The 26,326-nt window shown below is 40.4% G+C and overlaps 2 protein-coding genes across 2 annotated transcripts; one reads left to right on the top strand and one right to left on the bottom strand.

Moving 5' to 3' along the window:
- The first annotated feature begins 258 nt into the window (after positions 1-258).
- On the top strand, positions 259-3,002 carry upp2 (uridine phosphorylase 2). Its single transcript, XM_034561642.1, has 7 exons — positions 259-618; positions 757-871; positions 971-1,129; positions 1,255-1,369; positions 1,513-1,722; positions 1,848-1,994; positions 2,206-3,002. The coding sequence occupies exons 1-7, from the start codon at positions 566-568 to the stop codon at positions 2,346-2,348; spliced, it is 942 nt and encodes a 313-aa protein (XP_034417533.1). The 5' UTR covers positions 259-565; the 3' UTR covers positions 2,349-3,002.
- Positions 2,809-26,307, bottom strand: LOC117750421 (coiled-coil domain-containing protein 148-like). The gene is made up of 15 exons (XM_034561641.1): positions 26,245-26,307; positions 25,118-25,207; positions 24,676-24,797; positions 21,778-21,881; positions 20,544-20,635; positions 20,285-20,436; positions 17,882-17,977; positions 17,550-17,731; positions 16,714-16,852; positions 14,009-14,215; positions 6,353-6,493; positions 5,035-5,153; positions 4,082-4,199; positions 3,766-3,900; positions 2,809-3,252 (listed from the first exon to the last, which is right to left on the bottom strand). Exons 2-15 carry the CDS (start codon positions 25,170-25,172, stop codon positions 3,109-3,111), a joined length of 1,806 nt encoding a protein of 601 aa, XP_034417532.1. The 5' UTR covers positions 25,173-25,207; positions 26,245-26,307; the 3' UTR covers positions 2,809-3,108.
- Positions 26,308-26,326: the final 19 nt, after the last annotated feature.

Here is a 26,326-nt window from a genome sequence, read left to right as displayed (position 1 = left end):
CTCGTTTGTTTTTGCTGTATCTGTTACTCTGCAAAGGGAAACAAGTTGGATTATTCAAATAAAATCAAAGAATAATTTTTTTGTCTTATATACTCTTTCTATCACGGGCTGAAATGTGAACATTATTAATTTGCCGCATAATACCTTGTGTGTGTGTGTGTGTGTGTGTGTGGGGGGGGGGTCTTTGTTTCGCCACAACAAAGTATTACATGTCGATGTGAGAGGTTATCTCAGTGTTCTCTGGCAAAGCTGTATGTCATAACACTTGTGTTATTCAACCACTACAGGTGGTTTTCTTTTTGAAGGTACACTGACGCTTTGGAACTGGGCCAAAGCGCTTTCACAGGATTGATCTCGCTCCGCTTGTTTGGGACTGGTGGATGTTTTTGTGAGAGCAAGGAGGGGTGCTACTCCTCTCTCTGGAACCAATCAGTGGCAGGGCCAGAGGTCACCACTATATCAGCTCTGTAGTCAGACACAACTCTTTTTCAAAAACAGACACAACGAGTATTAAGAGGTTTTTAAAAAAAAATTTAAACTGGATTTCAAAGCGTCTCCTGCTGTCATGGCCCCAATTTTGCTTAACTGTATGGGGAATGACCACAATGAGTATATCAAGTAAGTATTTGGGAACATCAACTCAGATTGGAATTTACTTTTTGTCGCTGCACAAAACCCATTGTAATGTGTTTTAGTAATCCATTCGGAGCACTGATTGACCCTTTATTAATATGCCGTACTATATATTGCTCGTAGACAACTAGTCCAAGTGAAAAATCCCTACTTGGACACCATGGAGGAGGATATTCTCTACCACTTCAGCTTGGGCACCAAGACTCACAATCTTCCAGAAATGTTTGGAGATATTAAGGTTTGTGAAATGATCAAATCAAAAATCATCATTTGGGGTTTTACGATTTCAAAAGCGAGACAACCGAAATCACTCGTCCCCTTTCTCTGCTTCCCGTAGTTTGTATGTGTTGGAGGCAGCTCGAATCGAATGAAGGCTTTCGCCCAGTTCATCCACCAGGAACTAGAGATGCCTGGAAACCCAGAGGAAGTCAGCGACATCTGCGAGGCCACTGATCGCTACTGCATGTATAAAGTGGGACCAGTGCTCTCTATGAGTGTAAGTATTTCAGAACTATGCCATATGCTATCCTAGTAGGCAAGTGCTTCAAAATATCGCATTACTGGTTTAATAATGTCACCATTTTTAAAGTAATTTCTATCCTGATCTTGTTTCCATCGCAGCATGGAATGGGGGTCCCTTCCATCTCTATAATGCTGCATGAGCTCATCAAACTGCTGCACCACGCTCAGTGCCGTGATGTGGTCCTGTTTCGCCTTGGGACATCTGGCGGTGTTGGTAAGCACTTTGCATTTTGTTTTTGGAAGTGTTGGAAAACCTTTTCCAAAGGGTGCTTTCACATAATTACTCCCCCATCCTGGCATTAGGCAGTGACTTTAAAATAAATCATATTTGACATTTCTGCCCGGCGTCATCTTTAGGTCTGGCTCCTGGGACTGTGGTGGTCACGGATAAAGCAGTGGACTACTCCTTCCTCGCCCAGTTTGAGCAGGTGGTTCTGGGTAAAGTTGTGACCAGAAGCACTGAGCTGGATGAGGAAGTGGCCAATGAGCTTCTGCAGTGCTCCTCTGAGCTTCAAAACTTCCCTACTGTGATTGGAAACACCCTGTGCACCCATGACTTTTATGAAGGTAAACACAGGGTGTTATGCTCAGGTTGTTTGTGTTCATATTTACACAACGTTTATGTTCAGAGAACTTCGACAGATCAAAACCATTGGTCGGATCGTGACAGATCTTGTGCTGTGTCTCTCCAGGTCAAGGCCGACTTGACGGAGCTCTTTGCTCCTTCTCTCATGAAGACAAACTGGAGTATCTCAGGAAAGCTTACGAGGCCGGCGTGAGGAATATTGAAATGGAGTCCTCCGTATTTGCGGCTATGTGCCGCATCTGTGGCCTCAAAGGTAGTGTTTAAGTGACAAAACGTCTTCTGTACATTCCCTACATTGCCACAGATTTTATTTATGGCTTTAAAGATACAATCTTGACTCTGCAACACCTCTATATTGGCCATAAACTGTACAGAATATGATCCTCATATGATTTATGATTTGACCTGACGACCAAGGAAATTAGTATGGACTATATGACCAATAATCTCCCTTTTCTCTCCAGCGGCTGTGGTTTGTGTTGCATTGCTGGACCGCTTCGAGGGAGATCAGATCACTTCCTCTCATGATGTCCTGGTGGAGTACCAGCAGAGACCTCAAGTCCTGGTGTCCCACTTCATCAAGAAACGTCTGGGACGCGCTGTATGAAGTCCCTACGTCTGCCCTCCCAGCCCCAGCTTCCCAACTAGAGTGTATATAGTTGATATGTGGATATGTACATATATTGTATTTTAATTTGTTAATATCTGTATTAGACACTCATTTAAAAAGTTATGATTTCTTTGATTTAATTGATGAAAATCAAATATTAAGTATTTTGCACATGTATATGAAAGTATGTATCGGTTAATATTTAATACTCTGGTATTTATGTAAGGTAACATTCATTTTCTAAAGAATGTGTTCTGCGTGTTGATTTTAATATTTGACTTGGACTTGTAACTCAACAAAAATGGTTGGGCGTGTTAGCAAATGATTCGCATCCATTGGAGGTTTGCAGTCGATTAGAAGCCTCCACTCGTAAAAGTTGTTCCTCTTATTTGCTTGTTAGATGGGAAGCACTTATTAATCCGTGGTCATTTTTCTTGTGAAAAAGGAAATGGGACATACTGAGACATACTGTACATTACATTTAGTTGTTCCTGCCACACAAGCAGTTAATAAATATTGATACATGTACAGGTAGGTCATCTTAATATGTTAGAGGTATATGTTTTTATTGTCACCTAATGATACTGTATTTCTCATGAAGTGTATAAAACTTTCAATAAAAGTCCACATTAAAAGCCTTTTGTCACACTAAACTGTGAATATGATTCTTACAGCTTATTAAAATGTATATATTTACATTTGATAAAACCAGAACAAGGGTTGGACTTAATAATGTGACCCAAAACAAGCCCCCGGGTCAGAATTTGAGTGTGGATTTGGTATCTCGTCTCGGGGGTTTAGGGGGCGAGATCACAGACAGGACCTCTTTGGCATACTGGCTGTGTTGCAGACCAGCCTCCCGCAGAGCCTGCTCAACCCGCACTCTTGGATCAGACACAATCTGGAAAACAGATGTCAAAAGAAAATCCACAATAAATAATACATATCCAGCTGTTTCCCACTAAATCACCCCACTCTGTTACCTTTGTGGTTTACTTTGCATTAAACACACAAAAAAGAATAATCACTAATCCTTCACGGTTTGGAATTGGAGGAGAAGATGTGCTCGAGTGGGAACCATTAGTCACTGCTTGTGTTACTCAATAAGCAAATTCTAACCGTGATGACAAAACCACACAGACACGGGGAGAGACTCTACAGCACACAGATTGACCGGCTGGCCTTGAGATGCAGGCTGTGTATACAAGTCTCTTGCATAATTGTCCTGCATTGCACGGGTCACTGGTCAGCTTGACCTCAGATGAAAATAAACATTACGTAAATGGTGGAACATTCAGGGAAATTGGGGAAATATTCATACTTTGTAGGAGGTAGGGGCAAAGGAGCATGCAGCTGGAGAGCTTTTGTAATAATTGAAAAAGGTTATAAGAGGGTGGATGTTATAATGCATCACCTGTGTGTCGGTGTACGTGTTGACGCTATAGAGAGGCCTTTGGAGCTCAAACTCCTTTACATTCACGTGTCGACCCTTCCAAGCCTCTGTATCTGCCATCATCCTCTCTGGGTCTGCCTCTGCCACCACCCTAACCTTAGATAAAGAGAGAGGGAGGTGGGGGGGGGGGGGAGACATGTCACATAGTGATCATTTTCTTTTTATTTACCGCCATAGGGTGGCAGTGATGTCTCAACTGGGATAAAGAAGGTCTTCCCTTTGGGTAATTTCAACTGAAGATATTAGAGTGGTTGAAAGGGTTAAGCTAGAGATCCACCTGGTTTCTGAGAACTTCCAGGCGATTCTGTTTCTCTTCCTCTTCTCTCAGCCACTCAAGCTCCTGCGTCTCTCTCTCCTCCCTTCGCCGCTGCAACATATCTGCCCGAAACAGGACCCTAGAGGGAGCACACAGGGTGTGCACATCAGACCCGAACAGCTCCGACCGACATTACCTATCGCTCCTGACACAGCAGGCCTCCGGGGGTTGGAAGGTTTCATGGCGCCGATAAAGAACAGCTCCTCTTCCATCGGCTGTTTTTATCTGTTCCTCAGCCCCACCATGATTGCGGTTCTCATTCATGCCAAGTTCATTCTCACAGCCAAAATCATTATTTGGTTTTAATGCCAGTCTATGCGAGTGACTGCAGAGAAATGCTAAGAAAACACCAAACAGGGTGTTTTAAACTATAATGCAGTTCTTCCCTGCTCCCTCTGGGCGAAGGTTTTAAGTGTAATGACTGCAGGTGCGCCTTATTAAGTTGTTAAAGGTCAAATCCACCCACACTTATTATTTATTATAATCATCAGATACATACAGGTACATACATACAATTTGATCTCTGCATTTAACTCATCCTCAGCCTTTTAGGAGCAGTGGGCTGCTGTAAAGTACCCAGAAGCCACTTGGAGTAGGAAGTGCCCTCCTTGTGGTCAGAGGATGAACCGCTCTAGCATTGAGCCAAAGCCACTGTGACATTCAGTGCAGTAGTCTCCCGTAGTCTCTCTTTCAGTTAAAGGGAAAGTCCAGCAATTTTACATTGCACTTCCATAAAGTTGGGTGACTCACAATGGACAGATTCAAAGAATAGTCAAATTGAAGCAACAGAGTTAGAGATATAAAGTAGTAGGATATTTGTGATTGCATAATGTTTTCTTAGGGTTCTGGATTCTATTTTAGCAACTCTTTTCACACCTCTTTAAAAACTCAAGGTCCCATGGTGCAACACTCACCTTTCTTTATCTCGCCTTGCCTGTTCTTCCATGACACTCCTAAGATTAGCGAGTCTCTCTTGATCCCTCGCCTCCAGCTTCTGCCTCCTCTTCTGCTGCTGTAAATAAAACTGCCTGACCTGGGGGGGGGAAACAACAATTTACAAAGAACAACAACAAAAAGTTAACAACAGCTAATTTGACTCCCACAGAACTCTTAAGATCATCATGTCCTATTGATTGTGAGAGAGCAGGAATCAGATAAGTTTAAATAGAAAGAATGAGTTGATATTTCAATGCCTGGCAGACTATTGTGCTAAATTATATGGAATCCAATGCAGCCTAAATGCTCTCATTAATCAGAGTGTCTCAGGTTGCCCATGCTGTCCAAACAGACCCTTGAGGAGCGAGTTAATTAAATATACACACACACACACACACACACACACACACAGTACAGTTGTTGTACCTATGAGGACAACTAAATGAAATGATTAAAATATCCAGATGATTGTAACAATGTATGCTTTTAATTTGATCTCCATGTGTGCCCGTAAATAAAACAAACTTCAATGTTGCAACAAATGGGAGGCAAATTGAAGCTAGTTTCATTTTGTCAAATGGCAAGCATCAATTGAAAACCTGATGATATAGTATGCAGATATAGTATATGTTCTTTATCTATACATAGCTCAAGATGTCCCAAAAGATGCCATGTTTTAATTATCTAATGCAAACAAGTTATTTAAAAGTTTGGAACGGCTACATTTCAGTGCTATTTTCAGTTCAAGATCAGTTATCCCTCCACTCACCAAAAGGTTTTAACATGTGCTGACGTTCCACATTTATATGTATATAAATATATTTGGTGCTTTTCAGCTTGGTATCCAGTTGAGCCAATATGACTCTTTATAATGGATAATCATCCATCTAAGGTTAACTCATCTATACCTTCTGTCCATTCAAATATACAGCAGATCATTTCTGCTAAGGACTGCCGAGGATAGCTGCATGATAAAGAAGCATACAAATGAATTATCTTGTTATGTTTTGTACCCACAACATATGAATTTTGTGGGCACAGGATGTAAAATACCACCTGCTATCGTATCTACAAAGAATATTTACTGTTCTATTTATGGAGACTGCCTTTTAACCATTTTTAAAATGTTACTTGGTTTGATCATAATACATGTTTTTACAACTATTGTGAAATCAAACAAAGGACAATACAATGAAATGTGATGGACAAATTCATAGGCATACATTTTGATATTAAGGAAATGCTGCAGGAAAAAAAAACGGATCCATTCAGTGTGATGGGTGTGATGCTGTTTACTTTCTCTTTGTGCTGTGATCTGACAGCGGCCTCCTTCTCCTGCTCCCTCTTTAGCCTCGCCTCTTCCTCCTCTTGTTGTCTAGAAGCTATAGCTGCCTCTAGTCTTGCCACCTCCTCCTGCTGAGCACGCCACTGCTGCAGCTACAACGACACATGCAAATACACAACAGGGAGAAACAAAAAGCAGGTTATTTTCCGTTAGCAGCCGTCTTGAAAGAGTCACTCACAGGGGGACCACCGGCTGAGCCCCACTGCCATGGTGCCAATGTGTGGCATGAACTTAAGAAGAGGTGTCAAAACTTCCTTTCACACTTGTTAGATCACCTCAGGACACATCAAAAGCACTGAATTATAAAGAACACCCTGGCGTTTAAGCCCGATAACAAATAAAACATATTCTGGTATTACTGCTTATTCTGTCCTCAAGGGGCAATTCAGGAAAGATATCATACATAATAAATAAAAAAAGGCAAACACAACTGTCACCTACTTGTAAGCTTTAAAATATGATAATAGCCATACCTGGAGATACATTATTTTGACAGAAAAAATACAAATGTTCTTTTTCAAAAATGGTGTTCCTGTGCTGCTTCTTCTTTTTTTTTTGAAGAGAAAGCAATCTTAACTCGCCCAGCTAGACATCTGGAAACAGACGGTCTAAACTTATCACACATGCACATATTCAGTCCAACATTTGCTGGCGGGTGAGTGACAGGTTCGTTATGCAGCAGCCTCTCTGCGACATGCTGGGTATTAGAGTGTTGCATTCCAATCGGGGAGACAGATTCACAGATCTATCAGTGGAGAGCTTAAGAATTCCCAAAGGAATTAACTGCAAATTAACATGGTCTCACACACATTAGCACAAGTGGTACCATCAAGTCAATCATACTCAAGGTCCGCCTGAGAAAAAGCAGCAGCTGTGTGTTTGAGAGGGGACTTTATTAAACAATCCAGACTCTAATCTACCTCCACCTTAGGCTATATTTTCCTGAAACTGGGTTCAAAATGAAATTTTGATGACCGGAAGAGCAATCCAGACTGAATAACTCATACCATAACTGTTTCTCCAGTAGTCTTGCACTGTCCATTTGTCCTGTTGCTTCTTCCTTTGTACTGTGTGTTGATATGTAATGTTCACCTGTTGGTGTTAGCTTTGATTACAAAGCCACCTCGTGTAATATAATCTTGCAAATGCGAAAAGTGCACAGTAATGACTCCAATAACTATACTATTGTTGCCCCGAGAAAATCTGTGCATAATGTGATGTGTCCTGTTGGGCTCTTACACAGAAGCTGAACACCTGCACTAACAGCCCTGGTTCGAGTCCACCTGGGGGCATTTGTTGCATGTCATTCTCTCCCTCTGAAAATTAAATTAAAGAGACTGGTCTTTTAGAAAAAAAAAAAAAAGAAAAAAAAAAGAAAGTAGAAAAACTAGCACACATAATTAAACCATCCATCAAACTCCAGCTTGGCCTCCGATAAGAGATACCCGTTTGATGTCTGGAACATTGAGAGATGAGGTGTGTAAACAACGTACTGGGTCTGGAAAGCATATTTGTTTACACATACAGACTAAAAAAAACTCAGCTTTGTCACATGACAGATAATAATATCTTTGTCATAAAGCAAGCATCTAAAGTTCAATTGCACTGGTCACTCAAGGTCACAGAACGATCTGAAGTGTAACTTTATAGCATAGATCCACAAACACAGAAAGAGCCACATTGGTTGAATGCTTTTTGTCTGTCTTTCTCGTTTAGGCGGAGATGAAAAGGCATTTTAGGCAGCACAAAGAAAATAAAAGGCTCATTATGTACAGTCTACAGCAATTTGTCACCGGAATCTCATTTTCTGTCAATTCAAAAAGGGAAAATGGGAGACCATCTTTTTCATGGCAGCACAAAAACGACTCCAGAGATGTCAGAATAACAAAAGAGTGATAGCATTTTTATCCACACACACACACACAACAGCCTGCTCAAAGCCTTTCTTAATATAACTGTACAGTTATCGGGATGTCTTCTGTCGGGGGCTGTTGCAGCAGCCTGTATTGTAATTGCAGGTCATTTAATGACATACTTTAAATAGATAACAGATAAATGAAACTGATTGGGCATGAATTCATGCTAATTTAGGACCAATATCTTTGCTTTGAATTATAGCAGCAAACTGGAGACGTGTGTTTTATATCTATATGAACAGCACCACTCTTTCATATGTGGTACCACTATACCGAGTGACACATAAGATATACCGAATCTTTAAAAGGACAAGAACTAATGTCCACGAAGAGAAGAGAAAAATGAGACTATGCAATTATCTTTGTATTACCACAGTGGGCACAATACGAATGTTCCTGAGGTCTGTAACAGGTACATGATTTTGCAAAGGAAAATTATACACATTCGAGCAATTAACTCCTCAAAGTTGTCAGCTGAAACCCTATGTGGCCCATGCATTGTCTCAACCACTGAGCCTCTACCGTGTCCCTTCCACCACCACGGAATGAAGAGTTGTACTTGTTAGTCACTAATACTCAGTGACAGCGGCCAGATAACGGACAGATTGCTGCAGGAAGGGCACACGGATCATCCAGTTTCATAAGTTTGGAATCTCCTGCTACAAAAGCGGGTTCGTCACAGTCAGATGTGAGAGGACTATACTCTGTATTTTTCAAGCTTTTAGGTTGTAGAAAGGCCTCTTTACAAATAGATGTTATACTGTATGAAAATGTATGTTTTGTACATGGGGAACACAACAGTGTACAGTGGTTCAACCAGGCTGATCGGTTAAATGGCAGTAAGAGACAAAGATACCTCTGAGCCACAGTTGAATAGGAATAGAAGAAAAGTCATTGGTATTGTGTTTCGGTGCACAATAATGCCTACAACAAGATTAAATTAACAGGTGCTTCTAACCACTGAGTAGAATGGAGAGAGCTCAATTGAATTGGTGTGGTTTAATAATGATCAAGTGTCACTTACGCTTTTCTGGACTTGAAGACAAATTCAAAAAGGGTATTTGGGGAAAAAAACTGTATTATCCCCTGTTGTTCAACACTAGGTCGGACATCAACTAAACGGAAGCATTTAATGATTCTTCTTTAAATAAAATACTTGGTATCTAAATCATACCGTTTATGATATATGTTTAAATAGCAATTATTGAAGGAAAGAAGAAAAACATTGATATAACAAGTGATTTCCAACTCTTGAATGGCACTATACAATAAATCGATAACGGTGTTGTTTGTATTGGAAAGTACTTTGGAGAACAGGAAATGAAAAAGATAGAAAACCCTTTTCCTCTCTCTATTGTTGTGTTGCTTTTCATGCTGGGCTGCTCATCCTTTTCCCACCGGAGCGTGTTGCAACAATCTGTCATTCCTCCAGCTTTATTTACTAATGTGAAAAACACAATCATTCATCAAAGATGCCTGTTGGTAAGATGTGTGTAGGAGGCTAAATGAAAGCAGAGACAGAAAAGGGCTTGAATGAACAGTAACCGCAAGAACAAAGACAGCTAATTACAGCACCCAGAACACAGCAGAACCAACAGCTGATGATTCGAGAAGAGGAATCTTTCTTACAGTGATAAATATATATATTTCATGCATGCAGTGTTACTACTCATCTTAATCATCCATGTGATTGTACTTTCCACAACACACACCGTATACAAGTATATCACACCTGGAGCTGCTGAACAACTGCCTTTTTGCTCAGTAATGTCGTCTGTGTCCAGACTCGTGAATCCAGCCATGCCATCTTTGCATGGCCAATCTGTGGTTCCCAGGAAGACGCTATTGTCTGTGTGACAGCATTGCCCTTTCCAAAACAGAAGGACAAGTTCACTCAGAAATCAATTATACTGGATTTCCTCCCACGTTCCTCAGTAGAGAGCTGGCAGCACATGTCATGCTCCCAATCACAAGGTCAAAAGAACCAGACCAGCACCAGTCCAATATATACTTTCATCTGAACCCATGGAGGCACAGAGCAGATGAGATGACGAGGGTGATCATTTGCATAATCACAGCTAGAAGAAGAACAAGTCAGCAATTTACTACTTTACCAGAAAGTACCACCATGCACAGCAGTCCTTTATCTACTTAATCCATTAATAAAATGCCCTGGGGGTACGTGAAGGCGATCCAGGGGGTACGCGAAAAAATAAATAAATATATCTTTAAAATTAGCATAAATGAAAGAAATCCTTTAAAAAATAGTTCATAAACTGAATTTAATACATTCTATATATCAATTCAGACACTGGTGGCCCAGCGCTGTGTATTACATTTATTCTTTACTTTTTGCGCTGGTTGGTAAAATATTTCCACAGGGGGCACATCACTGAAAAAAGGTTGAGAACCACTGCCTTAGAGCATTAAGACAACAGCCCCTTCCCCACGTCCTACCCCAATACTGCTGGTACCCTCGCTTAGACCAAACCCATCTTTGAACTCTACCGTCATATTAGTCTCTACTTCACACTTTCCCAAGTTTCGTGAAGTCCATAGATGTCTTGCACTGTAGTGACACCATCACAGTGACAAAGTATGTCTTCAGAGAGAGAAATAATAACACCTGTGGTATTCCTGATACAGTCGGTGTCTCCAGGACCACATTTTGCCATGACAATACACACACAGACTCACAAGGTGACAACAATACTTTGCGTTAAGCTATTTTTTAATCTTTGTCCATTACTTTGAGCTGACTTTTTTTGGCAGTATTCCATTTTCATCCAATAATGTTACTAATAATCCGTTACTTTTAAGTTTTATTTAACAAAATTAATTGTCCGTCCAACATTTTTAGCCATGTACTCCGCCAGTCCATGTCGACGTGTCCTTGGGCAAGACACTTTACCCCAAATTGCTTCCGAAGGCTGTGCCTATGGGGTTTGACTGGGTGGGCATGGTTAGTTAGTCCTGATTGGCAGGTGAGAGCTTGCATGGTTGCCCCTGCAATCAGTTGTGAATGGGTGAATGACGTGTCGTGTTAAATTGTTCTGAGTGGTCGGATGATGAGAAAGGAGCATTGCTTTAAACTTTTTCAGCTCTGTTTATATGCTAACTAGTGCTCACAAGCTGCAACAGGTGGTGTTCATGTAACACTGTTAGTTCGGTGTCTGTCTCCCCAGTGTCTGTTGATTGCTCATTCCCTTCACCTGCCCTCAGCCACTCCTCTGCCTCCTTTATATATATATATATATAAAAAGAGCTTTTTGTTTCACGTTACCTGAACTCCTGTCAAACTTCCTCTGCACCTGAGCTTCTGCCTCACCACACCCCGCTCTTCAGACGTGACAGTTAATGTGTTGCAAGTGATTCTGGTGACCAATTTGAAATATTATTTGGCTGTTTATTTTCCTAAGTTAAGGCTGAATTGCTCTGAATTGATCTTAAATGATGGAGCATGATGTTGACCATGAGTCCTCCATGAAATATAAATGTTGATACATTTAGAAGGGGCCTGCCAGCTGCATTGCTCCAGTCTTCTGCAAAACCATACCACGTTATACAGTACACACACACAACAAAAATAAGGTTACATTTTTGATTGTAGAAAGGGAGTTGATCTTAAAAGGGGGCAATGACTCACAGTTGCTTAGGTCGGAGGGAGCAGCTGCAGAAAACCAAGTGTTAAAGAAGCAGATGCAACAGGAGGAGAATATAGTCTCGCCGCTGTGCTCGGATAATAAAGGCAGCGGAAAAAAGAGATTGGATGCAAACAGGCGTCCGTCCAGCTGAGACTCCACACAAACTCAAATGTGCACATGCACTGCATAAAGAAAAAAAAAATGGCGGTGGAAAAAATCATGGGAATGAAAATGTCTGGTGGATTTTATTGTTCTTATTGAGCTATGAAAATAAAACTCAGAAATGTGTTTGCAATAGTCCGAGGTGTGTAGTTTATGTTCTGCTTCATATTTACCCAAACTGAAAGTCAAAGGCCCCTGTTTTCAGAAATACAGAAAAACAAGAGCTTGTATGCACATGTTACTGTCTTGAATAACATATTACATCCTTTAAAAATGTTTTTATTATGGCACAGTTGTTGCAGCTTTATTTAAGGAAACTCATTCTGACAGAATGAGAAGTGCCCTTGAATTGACTCTGCTTCACTTACACCAGTAGCAAATGGCAGAGCGCAGTAAAGGATAAAGTGAACACGGTCCATTTACGTGTAAAAATCAGCTACATAATAAAAGCAAGGTCGGCGAAAAACTACCTGTTCAATATAATGCATTATGCTCATCAAAGAGAGAGAATCTGCAAGCTGTTGCTTGTTAGAAACGGTTAGTGTTAGAGTACATGAATTACAGAATGCAGCAAAAAAATTATAATTTAAGACAACATTAATATCAGCTTTAAAGAGCCCCTAAAGTAAGAAGAGTAATGCCAGAGATTGCACATACTTGAGCATTTGTTTTAGGTTTAGCAAGATAAATTTGCAACTGTTTCAGGTGTGCTGCAATAAATCAGAGTGCTGTTGGTGTTAGTTGCACATTTACACGCAGCTTATGAACTGAAGAGACAGGTTTTATGTCACAATTTTGCAGCCTTACTATAAAATGAAACCCTAAAATAATAGACAAGGGGGGTGCCCCCCATAACTAAGAGCAATTTCATGTTGTGTATTGTCCCAACGTCAAATTTCACTACAGTAGGCTTGTTGGATTATTAGTTCACAACATAACTGGTTTTACCTCCCATGAATATCCTTAATGTAGATATGTATATTGTTTTTTAAACTATAACTTTGGCTGGCATTCCCAGAGATCAGTGTTACATGTCCACAAGAGACATCTGGGGACATTTGGGGTTAAAAAACACTGAAGAGAGCTTAGTAATGAATGCAAAGGGGGTGAGCGCAAGCAAACTCCACAGGTTGGAAGGAAGAAACCTAGGACCTTGTTTCTGCAAAAAGTGATCAAAAACTAAACCAGCTTTCTGCTCCCGGTTTGGGGATACTTCCTGTTATTTGACAAAACTAGGCTCAGTGGTGACGGCCCACACCAACCAGCTCAGAACATCAGACTCTTCTTATCTAATCAGCCAAAGGACATCAGCACTATGTATTTATTTTTTTAACTGGCAGGCGAAGCACATTCTATTTGCACAGCACTGCATCAACAACACATGGATTTGTTCACATGAGTAACTTGTTTGTTGTGTGAATGTGAACTAGCACCCCTCAGAGACAGCAACATAATGTTTGCGAGACCATCCTTATTAGCTTGTTTGCATTCACAGCCCATCCCAAGTGGCAGCTAAAGCGAGAGATGCTGTCAAGCAGCCTGGAGTAATTTGCAGCCTCGTCAGCAGATAGTGTACACAAGAAGGCAGTCAGACGCTGTTGCCTGTCTGCTGCCTTACAACCATCACATCCACACATGGGAAAGGAGGTTTAATATATACGGGTCCACTCCATCAGTCAATGAGAGTGAGTGTGCCTTAAAAATAAGAAGTAGATCACAGAGAGCTCATATTGGATTAGCTGCAGAGAAGACTATCAAAGTTATTCATCCACTTCCTGCCCATATTACAAGTGGGATGTGTTTACATAAAAAGGGCTGTCTCATGAAGTTAGACATGTTCCTAAACTTTGACAGCCCCTGGTGTGAAGGTATACACGATGCTAACCTTCTCTTTGAGATGTGAACAGATGTCCTGCTGGTGCCGGTGGCCTCTGTGGCACTCCAGCTCCTCCTGGTGGGCATGACTCGCCTCCTGCAGGGTGAACAGGGCTTTGGCCAGCAGCTCTTCCTGGTCTCGCTGACATTGCTGGGTCACCACTCTCAGCTGTGCCTGGGTGAAGCGCAGCCGGTCCCACACACGCTCATGCTCCACCTGGAAGACCAACACGGCACGGAGACGGCAGTGTTTGCACATGGGATGGGCTCGAGTGTATTATTTATTCTTATAAGCATTGAACAAAAAACATCACATCACCAAAATCACCTAAAACCAAAAAATGGATATGAAGAACACGTGCACAAGAAGGACTGCCCTGCCGCCCACAGGGCAACACTGCTGTATTATTCATAGTGATGGTCACAATTGATCACAAACAGAAATCAACACACAACACTCCATGATATACCATCTACAATAATGGCAGCAGGGCCATAGTGAAAACTCTGTGTCAGATCTGGCTCTGCTGGTGTATAAAATGGTCCTTCTCTCCTGGCTGTGAAATGTCCGGAAGGAAAACAGTTCCTTTCTGTGTGAGGACTGCCTGTAGCTATTCATCATTGTGTCAGCACTCACGGTGGCTGCATCACTTGGCCGCTTCATTGGAACAGAGGGAATGATAGTCATCTACGGGCTAATAGCGGCTAACTGACGGTGGGAAGGCATTAGACGGCTGACTGGTTTTATTGAAAATGAGTGACCTGACGGAGCTGCCAACGGAACAGCAGTGCAAGAGGCAGTCAAGCAAATCCTGTTTATTAATGCACAACTTTAGAACTTGAGGAAGATCCACCCTTTGTTCTAAACTTTCTCGCGTCCTCTCCTTTACTACCCTTCCTTGTGTTGTTGCAATCTGTGTTGGCCCATACGCATGCATGCCCGTTAGCCAACACATTAGATGTATGTGCACCATCCACTGCGTCTGCAGTGCACACTTAAAGTGGCACGACATCTAGTTTAACTGCTGCAGCCACATTCCCTCTGCAGAGGGCTGTCTCCTCAAGGACTGCACCACACGGAGGAGAAAATGAGACTTGCTGCCAGACAGTCTGAAAAGGTAAGAGGTATGAATTATTTCCACTTTTGCCATGGAATATTATGTCGGCATTACTATGAAATGGCCTACTTTATATTAGAGACCATCAAGGAGTATGTCACAATAGACCAAAAAAGACCCCCATCCAGCAGAGGGAGATGTCCATAGTAAAACTGAGGAACTAGTTACACTTAGCACAAAAAACACAGAACATTTCCACATACTTCTACTTACAGTATAAAGAGTCTTTTTGCTGAGATAGTGATATGCACTGGGATTGCAGCTGCAAGTTTCAGATAAGAAAAACTGCAATAACAAAATATTTAGTTGGACTTCTTGGGATCAAGAGAGAAAAGTAATAATTCTCTAAACCCTATGCTTCTCAATCCTACCCTTCACCACCACAAAGAAATTGAAAAGAATATGGGAGCAGATTTATCACCATGGCTCTTAAATGTTGACACGGCTGGACGGAGCCTTGAACTGTGGTTTTATGTCACATCTGCTATCTCTGTAAAAACTGAGCTATAGCTTGCATTAAAAAAAAAAGAAGACTGACAGAAGCAAAAGTAAATAATGTTATCATTCTGAAAGGATTGAACGCGCAGACGGAACAAATTGGCATGTGAGGAAAATATTAAGGCTCAAGCAGGAGAATGCTTCATTGATCTGAGGTGAAAAAACAACATAAGAACGACTTACAGACCATCAAGGAGACGTTGACTTTATCGAAACATTTTTGCAATTACCGCGCTAACTATAGAATTGACAATCGACCCATATGTCTGCAAGAGCAATGGGAATTATTTTTCCCACAACAAATACAAAGGATATATCTGCCCAAAGCAGACTACTGCTACTGCAGACATGATTATTTTTTCATTTGATAAAAATAAATAAAAGTGCAGGTGCAGTCAGAGCACACTTCAACTAGAGCACCCTCCTTTGAGCATACTGGATACCAATGTCATCGTTGTTCACTTAAGACACAAAAAAAAGCCTGTAAAAAAATAAAAAATAATCACACTTTTTTTTCCAACACTGATATCAGTTTGGCTGAATGATGTCAACTCGAAATGCAGCACCCAGCAGGAACTAATATGAGGACAGTTCTCTGGGTGCAGGCGAGGGAGGAGAGCGCGGCTGGCGGTTGTCATGACGATGCAAGGTGGCGACATTAACTAGGTGTCCACAGTGGGTGACATGGCACATCCTGCTGCGTTTTGAGTGGCTCATTGTCCAGGCTTATCTGTGTCTCTGCTCAGCTCCGGCTACTGAGCGACATTGATCAGGGAGTCTGGGACTCACACTGCAGGGAGGCTTCAGACTGGGCAGGGAGTTACATTTTTAGATGGGTGTGAGTTTTGGTGCATCAATATACAGTGTGTGCATGTGTGTTCCCATCCATCGAAGAGGGTATATTTATGGGGGATAAATACAAATAACCTCCAAATGCTCAGCGGTCAGCAGATTCGATTTTGTTAGTTCAGCAGCTTCAAGGTGTCCATGTAAGTGAAAAAAAGAGCATTTCCCTCAGCGACACTTCCCCAGATAAACAATTATTTTATATGATCAAATAATCGTCCCAATATATATGAGGTTTTGCCAAAGTACTAACCAGCTCTTGTCTAGTTTTCTCCAGGAAGAGTCTTTGCAGCATGTCCATGTAGAGTGCCCTGTGGTTGGGGATGTCATGAGTGTACTGTGACAAAGTGAACTGGAAGCGTTGGTGGTCATCTGCACACCAGCCACAGAACCTGAAAGAGATTCCAACCCAGACAACATATGACCATATAGAAAAATAAATAATACAATGACACTATAGTCATAGTGTTCCAAATTGCATACTTTGCCTTTTTCCTTTTAGCATGTACTACCTTGGCATGCAGTATGCATACAATTGGGACATACTACTTCGATAAAACACTGCGCATTTAACTTCATCATGCCGTCATCATGCCGTCAACTGTCTCGGCGGCTCAGTCGATGTGACGTATCTTCCTGGTGTTCTTGGTATACTACATTTGACATATTATGTATTGGGACATACAAAATAGTATTGGGTATTGGACCACATCATTTCACTTCATTTCAAAAGGATACATATTGATAAACTGCGCACTACTCATAGAAGCTAACAGGGCTATAGAGCGACCACATGGAAATAAAAATCAAGACACATTGATATAATCAACCTCCTGGTAAGAAAGACTTGTGATGTCCATCAGATTGTATCTGGGGAGTAAAGTGACTGTGCTTCTATATTTTGTTGATGTCCTGCTGAGTTTTATTCTTTCATCTTGATCTGCTCAGCTACACTAGAGCTCTGCCTACAAAAAATTGGATGCCTGAAAATCATTGAAAAATCATGTCAATTTTCTTGTTCAATCAATGTGTAAGCACTTAGAATTATAAAAAGCAGCAACGCTGATCTGCAGTGGTCCTCAGGCCTACCTGTCAGTTGTTTGGAGTTGATCTTGGAGATTCTGCAGCCTCATCTGGTACCTTTCTGACAGGAAGTGGAAGGCCTGGATCAGGGAGTCCTTCAGCTCTGGGTAAGGGCAGTCTGAATTCAAAACCTCCCCTGGAATGTTTTCTATGTTCACCAGATTATCCGAAGTACTAGTAAGATATTTCTGCGGAGAACAATATGACCAACTTTGATATATTTAATGAAATGTTTAGACTTTTGATTTTGCGACACACTGTAGCTCAAGTATGAGCTACAATACAGAAAGGAAATTGTTCAGAAGGAGGAGATCTAGAACAGCAGTAAAAACACTTACCTCTAAGCCAAGGCCAATGATCTCCCCCTCCAGGGCCACGTACTCTATTTGAAGTTTTGCAGTTATGTCATTTTGCTGGTCCTTCACAAAGTTTATCTGGTGATCAAACGAGAAAAAATAAAAATAAAATTACAAATGTATCCTAAATACAAGCTTAGAAACAAACAGACATGGCTGTAGCACAGTTTGATCTTATTTTGTGAAGGAAAATAAACTGGCGAGTATGAACTGTCACTGTGGTATCACATGGACTAAATTGGTCCACGTCTTGCCCTGACCAGGAAATCTTTTTATAATCAATAATGCTTCAAGAAAACTCTTCTTCTGCAGACTGGGACAAACCTTTTTAAAAAGGTTTTTGTTTTACACATTATGGTTAAACTGTGTAAAACATTACAATAAACATGAACAAATATATTGATGTTGTACATCAAATTAAACAACACAATTTGGGCTACAAAAATTAGTAAGCCACTTCAACACAACTCAAACACCAACTAAAAGAATTATTATAAATATCCATCCATCCATCCATTTTCAATACCGCTTATCCTCATTAGGGTCGCGGGGGCGCTGGAGCCTATCCCAGCTGACATATCCTAATCATAATTTTATCGTCAGGAGTCAGCCCACTCAGCACGTTTCCGGAACTAGTAACCCGTAGCTCGGTGCTATCAGAAAAGGCCAGATAGCAAAAAGCAAGACGACTCCACACAGATTTTAAACATCTTTACAAAATCCTTCTGCACCAAAGCATTACCGAGATATGAGCCAAAGAACACAGCAACATGAATCGCTTTATCGCTTTACAGTCAGCAAATGCTGCTTACCTTTGTTGATTAGAAGATGAAAAACGACTGCCTGAAGACTGCTATATTCAGATATATTGAACACCATAAGTAATATACAAGTGAAATATATGGTTTGGTACATGAGAAAATTCAAATTATACAGATGGTGACCAAATGCCCATTTTGGAGACCTCGCCTAAATTCTCTGTACTAAAACCTCTAACTTTGTTCTGCTTCACTTTTTCAAAGTCAAACTTTGCAGAGAGACTGTTCACATAGTGCACTATGATCTGGGTGGGGTTTAGATCTTTGCACTGCATCCTTCCAAGAGATAATCATCCTGAAAGTGTTTTTCTCGGCGAACGTAACACTTCTATTTTTTCTGAGTTTTCATCTTTAATTACTCTTAACCAGTAACTCTTATGCTATGCCTGCTCAAATCAACAGTACTGGTTGAACTGAGGTCCAGTCGGTTCTTGCAGATGTCTAGATTCAGAAACATTTCATCAAGTAATTAGTAACTGCTTATTTTCCAAGATGCTCATGGAAAAAGAGCTAATTAGAAATTGAGATGATGCTTATCAAATGACTAGGCATGTTTCTCTGTTTCATAAAGGGAACATGGACATAACAATATAAATGGAAGTAGCTATTTCTGTTTATATAAGTATAGTAACAATTTGTCAATGAAAGGAAGCAAGAACAAAAACATCAAATTCATAGATGTGCTCCATATTCCTTCTTTGCTGTATAGTGCAATGCAAAGCAAATTTTTTCCAACCACATTGCCCAGCTCTAACTTAATATGCACGCAGATGCTATGAGCCTGGATGGGATGATAAAGATGGGGACCCCTTCTGTTGATTACAAGAATATAAAGTATATCAATAATATAAAAAAGGTAAAAGTAATTGACTACTAAGTATGGCAAAAAAATATCAAAAGATTTCAGAATTCCACAACAACTGATGTGGCTGATGGATGGCTGGGTGGATGGACAAGTGATCCTAGCTTTGTATGTCTAGTTGATAACCTGCACACAATTCATGATTAAGAAGAAATACTGTTTGACAATCATGATTCATAGAAATAAACACAGTTTCAACTTTAATCAGGGGGGTCATGGGAAAGAAACAAGCATGAGTGAGGCGCACAGAGGCGACTACATGGCTGGCAGGCCGTTCATTCCAAGTTTGGTCTGTCTTTAAAGACCCCTGCTTACTCCTTAATCTCACCATTCATCTCTAGAGCTTGCAAAAAGCTTCTGAGAGTCAAAAGCAGACTGGGTGATTTAGGGACTGTGGATAACTAACAAACAAGAGATTCAGCAGGAGAGTTTTAACTTCTGTTAGATGTACTGGACAGACTGTTTGTTTCGGTACCTGCACAGCTAAGGTTCATCGTTAATCCCTCAGGGGATACTGACAGGATGGCATACTCTCAAATGGTTCATTATCACCCACGGAAAAAGTCTTCCCAAAGGTTAAACCACTTTATTTTTCAAACCAGGTGCAGCAAAATATGCAATTTTTCTGACATACTCCACTAAAGCTCTTTCGTCAAAGTCACTGTGGACATTCAGACATGTTTTTATTTCATACCACACAGATACCTGTTGTATTACTTGTTCCCAATTTGATTGATGGGCAGTGAGCTGCTGATGTTGAACTTCCCCCAGTCTGAAGCGCAGGTCATCCTTGAGCTGATGAACAGGTTGCACCGTGGCCATCCTGAATGCCTTCTGCTCCCTCTCTAGAAGCCGCCCTGAACCCACAGACATGCAAGGACACACATTAGTATAGTACTTATGGACAGAAGAGACTGATGAAGATACAGATGCTAATACAATCAACAATATTAGTGGAATTTACCGTAATCTTGAAGTGAGAAGATGGCAGTATCTGTTCTACCATTTGGCCTGATTTGTTCTAGAAAATCATGGATGTCATTCTCAGCTTTCCCCCTGTTCCATGAGAGAAAGAGTAAGCTATGTTTCTTTAAATAATGCAACACATAACCTACAAGACTGCAAGATAATGTCACTCGTTTCAAATAAATGCTGGGAAGAAAAGACAAAAATAACTCGTAATTCTGGGCACATATATTGCTAAATAAATGATTGATGTGTACACTGGTAGGAAGCTTAATCCACAATTATCCATCATGACTAAAACTGTGAAATAAATGTAGTGACATAAACAAAGGAAGTACGACTAAATTGAATAGCTAAAATAAAGTATTATTACCTCACAATTGTACTGAAGTTCAGTATTTAAATACATTCATTTAGTAATTTTTTTTACCACTGCAAGGATTAGTTTTTGGAGATATGGGGGTGGCATGGGGACACATCACAAACACATACTGGAAGAATCTCTCCAAAACTAATTGGGGACATAATGCTTCATGATGTGGGCAGCATCACACTAACAGGACGTCGGAGGATGCTCCCGTTATTGTTTACCTCTTACTTACCGGCCCAGGGGTTGACGTGGTTGTGAATAAAGGGAGTAACCATAGAGATATACCTGCTTGATTTACCAGTTAATAAGGTGGCTTTTTAATCCCATGGTATTCTAACTAGATATATGTGTTGAGAGTTGCAAGCCGTGACACATCTTTATGATTGGGCTCATTACCGAGGCTCACGCTTGTGTACATCATTAACCTTGGGTGGCTCAGACACAGTCATTACGCAGCCAAACAAGCTGCACCCCAGAGCTAGCGCTGCCCTTCTCACTTCACAAGGCATGACACCGCTGGGGCCCCGGCCCCACACTTCTGCCTCAGCACACGGAGGGAGAGTTTTCCTCAGTATACTGCTCTGCCCACATATAGCTCAAACCATCCACTTCTCTCTGTTTCTCACCCTTTAATGCAATGTCATCGCTGCAAGAAAATCATCTTAAATCTTACTCCTCTCCTCTTCTTCTCACTGATACGTTTTTCTCTTTGGGCTTACTTTTATCCCCCCTCTTTACACCCTTTTTTTCATGCAGAGTCCTGTCTGGGCTCAATGGAGCTTAAGTGGAACGGCTGCATGGTGTAATAGCAGATCCAGAAAACTGCAGCAGATAATGACAGGGAGTAATAGGGGGCTCTTACTCAGCTTTTTGCTGCCTGGGGCACTCTCTGCTCCACACCTGTCTGTGCTGCCGGAGTATGGAGCTCTCCTTGGTTGCCTTGGCTGCACAACGAGTCTTCTGAACCTATAGACAAGGTTTGATGCACAGCAGGAATACACTCAAGAACTGGAATAAGCACGGACTGAAAAATAAATTGCAGCAGTGTCGCTGTTAAATGCACTTTAGCCATGACATTTATGTCCTCCTGCAAATAATTGACTTCATCTGGACAAACCTGAGTCTGGAGTACTTTAATGCATCAATTATCTGGACCATTTTATAACAGAGGCATGAGAACTATAAAGTGAATAAATCATAATGTTGCAAGCCACATATATAGCCACAGATAAGTTCCCTTGCTCTTTGCCCATTAGGGGTATTTTTATACAGGCAACATTGTGTCTTTGAGAGCCTCATAAATGTTGGTAATTCACCCGAAACAGTATCACTGTTAAACCATGAAAACTAAATAAACAGCGGCAAATTAAAATAATCAAGTAGAAACATGCGTGACATGCATGTTGTTGTTAGGAGAGGCAGGGGAGGTAGAGGTCTTAATCTAATCTCATTTGTTTTCCTCTTTCATCATGAAAGAACAAGGCCCTCCTTCAGAAATGTCTCCATGAAGCAAATTAATATCCTCTATCAGTGCTTTTATACACAGTCCACTGGCTCAGACAATTCTACAAAAGAATATCTTAAATAACTAATATGTGGGTACAATAAACTTCATGTTAATGGGAAATCAAAAGGAGTAAGGGTGTTAATTTATGTTGTGACTGACTATCTGCATTTCAAGTTGCTAAGGCTTTTGTTGCTTTTGCCCTCAAGGTGACGTCCATTTTATAGTTCTAGGAATCTACAGGGTTCAATCCGAAACTAGTGCTGCTCTTAACGAAAAAGGCCAAATTGAGGTCATCCCATGCCTCCTCCAGGCCATGTATTGTATGTGATGTTAATTTGCATTGGCTGCCTAAGAGGCATAAACTGTGCCTGAAGCTAAACTTACAACAGCTGATTTCTATCTCACTGTTCCAAATAAGACTAATCTATTAACGTCCAACCATATCTATCTTATATTGGCTATTAAACCACACATCTATCTGTTTAATGGGCATTACGTTTTATTTGTATAAAACAAATTTGGAGAAAATCTATGCCTCTATTTCCATATTCATATCTTTGACAATCCACATTGTAATGCATATGACAGCATTTTTTCTTTTTTAAATCTCTTTTTTATATACACTCTTAATCCAGCCTTTGCAGATTAACAGTCAGATGTTGGTGCCTTTCAGATATTTCTTATGAGTCAATAACAACCTTGACATTGACAAATAAAAAGTGTAGTATTAGTGTATATAGAGTAGAAAGTAAAACATTTTTTTTTTATAGAACCAAATTATGGGGCTCCACTGCTACTTAGAGGACCATAATGCAGTAAAACTGTTTTTTTGTCTGGACTTGACTGTAGAGTTATTGTGCACATGCATGGCTCTCCCCCTATTGTATAACAGTGGACTGTTTTATTCAGTCTCACTTTCTCCCTGCTTGTCATTAAAGCACCGGTGTTACTAAACATATTGATGATTGCATCATTCTATTGTTCACTCATTTACTGCTCCCTGCATAATAGGTTGTGTGATCAGACGGGTATATTGTTGTCAGACTGTTGATTTTCACATCTATAGAAAGCGGCGCATTTCATTGTGAAATTGACGCAGAAAGTAGTGCACCTGCCATGGACACGTTTTTCAGGACACTATAAAAAAAATCTCTTCACTCAGCATTTGTACACACAAAGTATATTTTCTTCTAAAATATAGTGAATTATGTAGAAAGAAGGAGTGATTTCGCTCACAGCTCAGGACCCTAAATCTGCAGCAGCTAAATGAAATGCATCCGTACTTCATTAGATTATTTATACCTGTGCATTTCCTGTTGTGATGTGTTGAAGTGTATTCCATGGAAAGGCCTTTTGTATCTCAATGAAAAGGCGTGATGGTTCTCTTTCAGAAAATGGGTGTGGACATGAATTTATTTATTTTTTGTTCAATAATAATAAATAAATAATCTTATCCATAGGGACACTTTGTTTTAGTAATGCTGTACGGTCCCTTTCTAGAGGGAAAAAAAAAATTATCCTGCTTGAGATGACTCATGGTCATTTATTCCTCCTCAGCCACATCACCAATGGGAGACGCTCAGAAAGCCTTTCAGCAGGGTAACCACACGTGAACATAGCAGGTCTTATCTAGATTATGCAGAGCGGTGTGGTTGGAGGAAGCCACAGGCAACCGTAGTGACACTAAAAGGCTTCTGCACAGTTTACCAATTAAAACACCGCAGGTCTAACAGCCTTATCTCCACTGCCCCTAGCATTAACTTTTTGCTTTTCTCAAAGTGAGATGACTATGAACATCAAACAATGTTATAGAAACCCCATGCAACCACATTAATATTCATGAAACTGGCAATTAATGCTACTGTGTATGACAGTGATATTGCTGCTCTGATTAATGTAAACTCTAAAGCTTATGCAATGCCTGTTCTCATATGGAATGAAATCCCTTTACAGTATGCGTAAAAGAGAGGAATGAAAGGTAGAGAAAAATAGAAGGAAATTGCACTATTTACCACTATTGAACACATGCTGTTTTATCACCTCACATTAAAATCAGGTTTTGTCAGTTCAAGCTCTTCCTGTGGTGGGTAATGAGGACTGTTTGCTCTCTAGAAAAAAACATGTTCTATCACTGTGTTGTTCATTTTCCATTTGCTGTTGAATCACCTTGTCATTAAATGAAACAAGAATGGATTTTATAATAACATTGCTGTTTTAAGCACAGGCACAATATTGATAACAATCAAAATGTACCTTTAATCCAATTAGATGAGACTCCAGGCGTTTGGCATCAACAATAGCTTGAAGTTCTTTGTATTCAGCCGGTTTGTACTTCGAGCTGCCAAGACCATATTTCATTCGCAGTGTCAGTTTTTCTGCATGGATGAAAGCAAATGATATGGCTGTATTATGATCATTTGAATCGTTGAAAATCCCATCATTCTCAATGTCTGTAGTAAATTATTGTTGCTGACTTCAGCATGGAACGAAATAGAAGTAAAGACAGTTTTTTTTGTACTTCAGCTGTGACTCAACGAGACAGGTGAATAAATACAGGAAAATGCTGCCTCTAACAAAAGCATCAAAGACTTGACACCCATTCAACTTGGGGACCGAAGGTCAAATCTGTTCAACAGATCAATGGCAACCATGTCACAAGTCAGCAATGTTTCAAACCTAGTTGCTGCTGACTTACCCACATCTTCTGCTCTGTAGTTTGTAATGAACGTATGCAGATCCCTTCCACTCATCACTGTAGAGCCCTATATTAGTATGATATTAGTGCCTGCAAAATAAAAGACATAAATACAGAAGTTGTGCAAAACATGTTGATAAAAGACAACATTTCACCTGCACTGGTAACTTTAGTGGGGTCACTCAAATGATTAACAGGAGACTACAAGCCTAAAGCAAGAAAGCCTATCAAAACGCAAACTTTGCCATCAAGGTCTGCATGACATAATCAGTCGACTGTAACAAGTTTTATTGTTTGGGAGGGGACGGGTCGTGTACCCGGTGTGATCAGATATTCTTCTGGAACATCTATCTATATGCCTTTTGTTTTGGATTAAGCTTTGAAAATGTCTGGCCTCACAGCCAATGTGTCCGATGTTTACAATGTGTAGAGGGTTAAGTATGCAGGAGAGGATTTAATCTACGACTAAAATAAAAATGACATTGTGTTCTCGATCAATTGATGACAGTAGCAGACATACAGTCCTTGAATTAATTAATGAAGACCTATATTATTATGTATTAACACAAAATTAAAATCTACGGTAAGGATAGAGAATATAAAAGCAGCTTAACATATGTGCTTTTGATTAATCTCAGGATGATTGTCCATACTTGAGAGGGACATGACGGGAAATACCAAAAGTGTCTTGTTCAAATGTGAATGTATTAGCTGGTCCTCTGTGATAGTAAAGTTAAAGCCCTACTTTTAAATACTTTACTGCTGTTTGAACAAATCAAGCAAATCACGTTAAAACAACTCAACTAGCTAAATCAACAGAAATGCTACTCAATTAAGAAAAACATAATCGATAATAATGATAATAGCAGATAGCTGCAGCCTGATCGTTAAACATTAATACTGGAGCACACAAACTTGTAAACAGATACAAAAAGGCAGGACAGCTGGAGAAGCTGTGACTGATGAAAAGGTGTAACTAATGTTGGCGTTAGTCGGTCCAGACGAATAGGAATGTGAATAATATTGTGAACGGAAACAGTTCCTCGTAGTATAAATAAAAACCCACACGACAAGTACCGCGCCTTTATGCAGGTGATACTATATTAACCCACTGAACCCCATCTTACCTCGTGCAATCCCTCCGCTCTGTACAGTTGACAAAAATTTGTAACCACGGAAACTATCATCTCGTCTGTTATTGGGCAACTC

Source organism: Cyclopterus lumpus, chromosome 21 (genome assembly GCF_009769545.1).
Source record: "Cyclopterus lumpus isolate fCycLum1 chromosome 21, fCycLum1.pri, whole genome shotgun sequence".
Taxonomy (NCBI): domain Eukaryota; kingdom Metazoa; phylum Chordata; class Actinopteri; order Perciformes; family Cyclopteridae; genus Cyclopterus; species Cyclopterus lumpus.
Note: the sequence above shows the minus strand (reverse complement) of the source record. Positions and strands in the feature narration are given on the sequence as shown.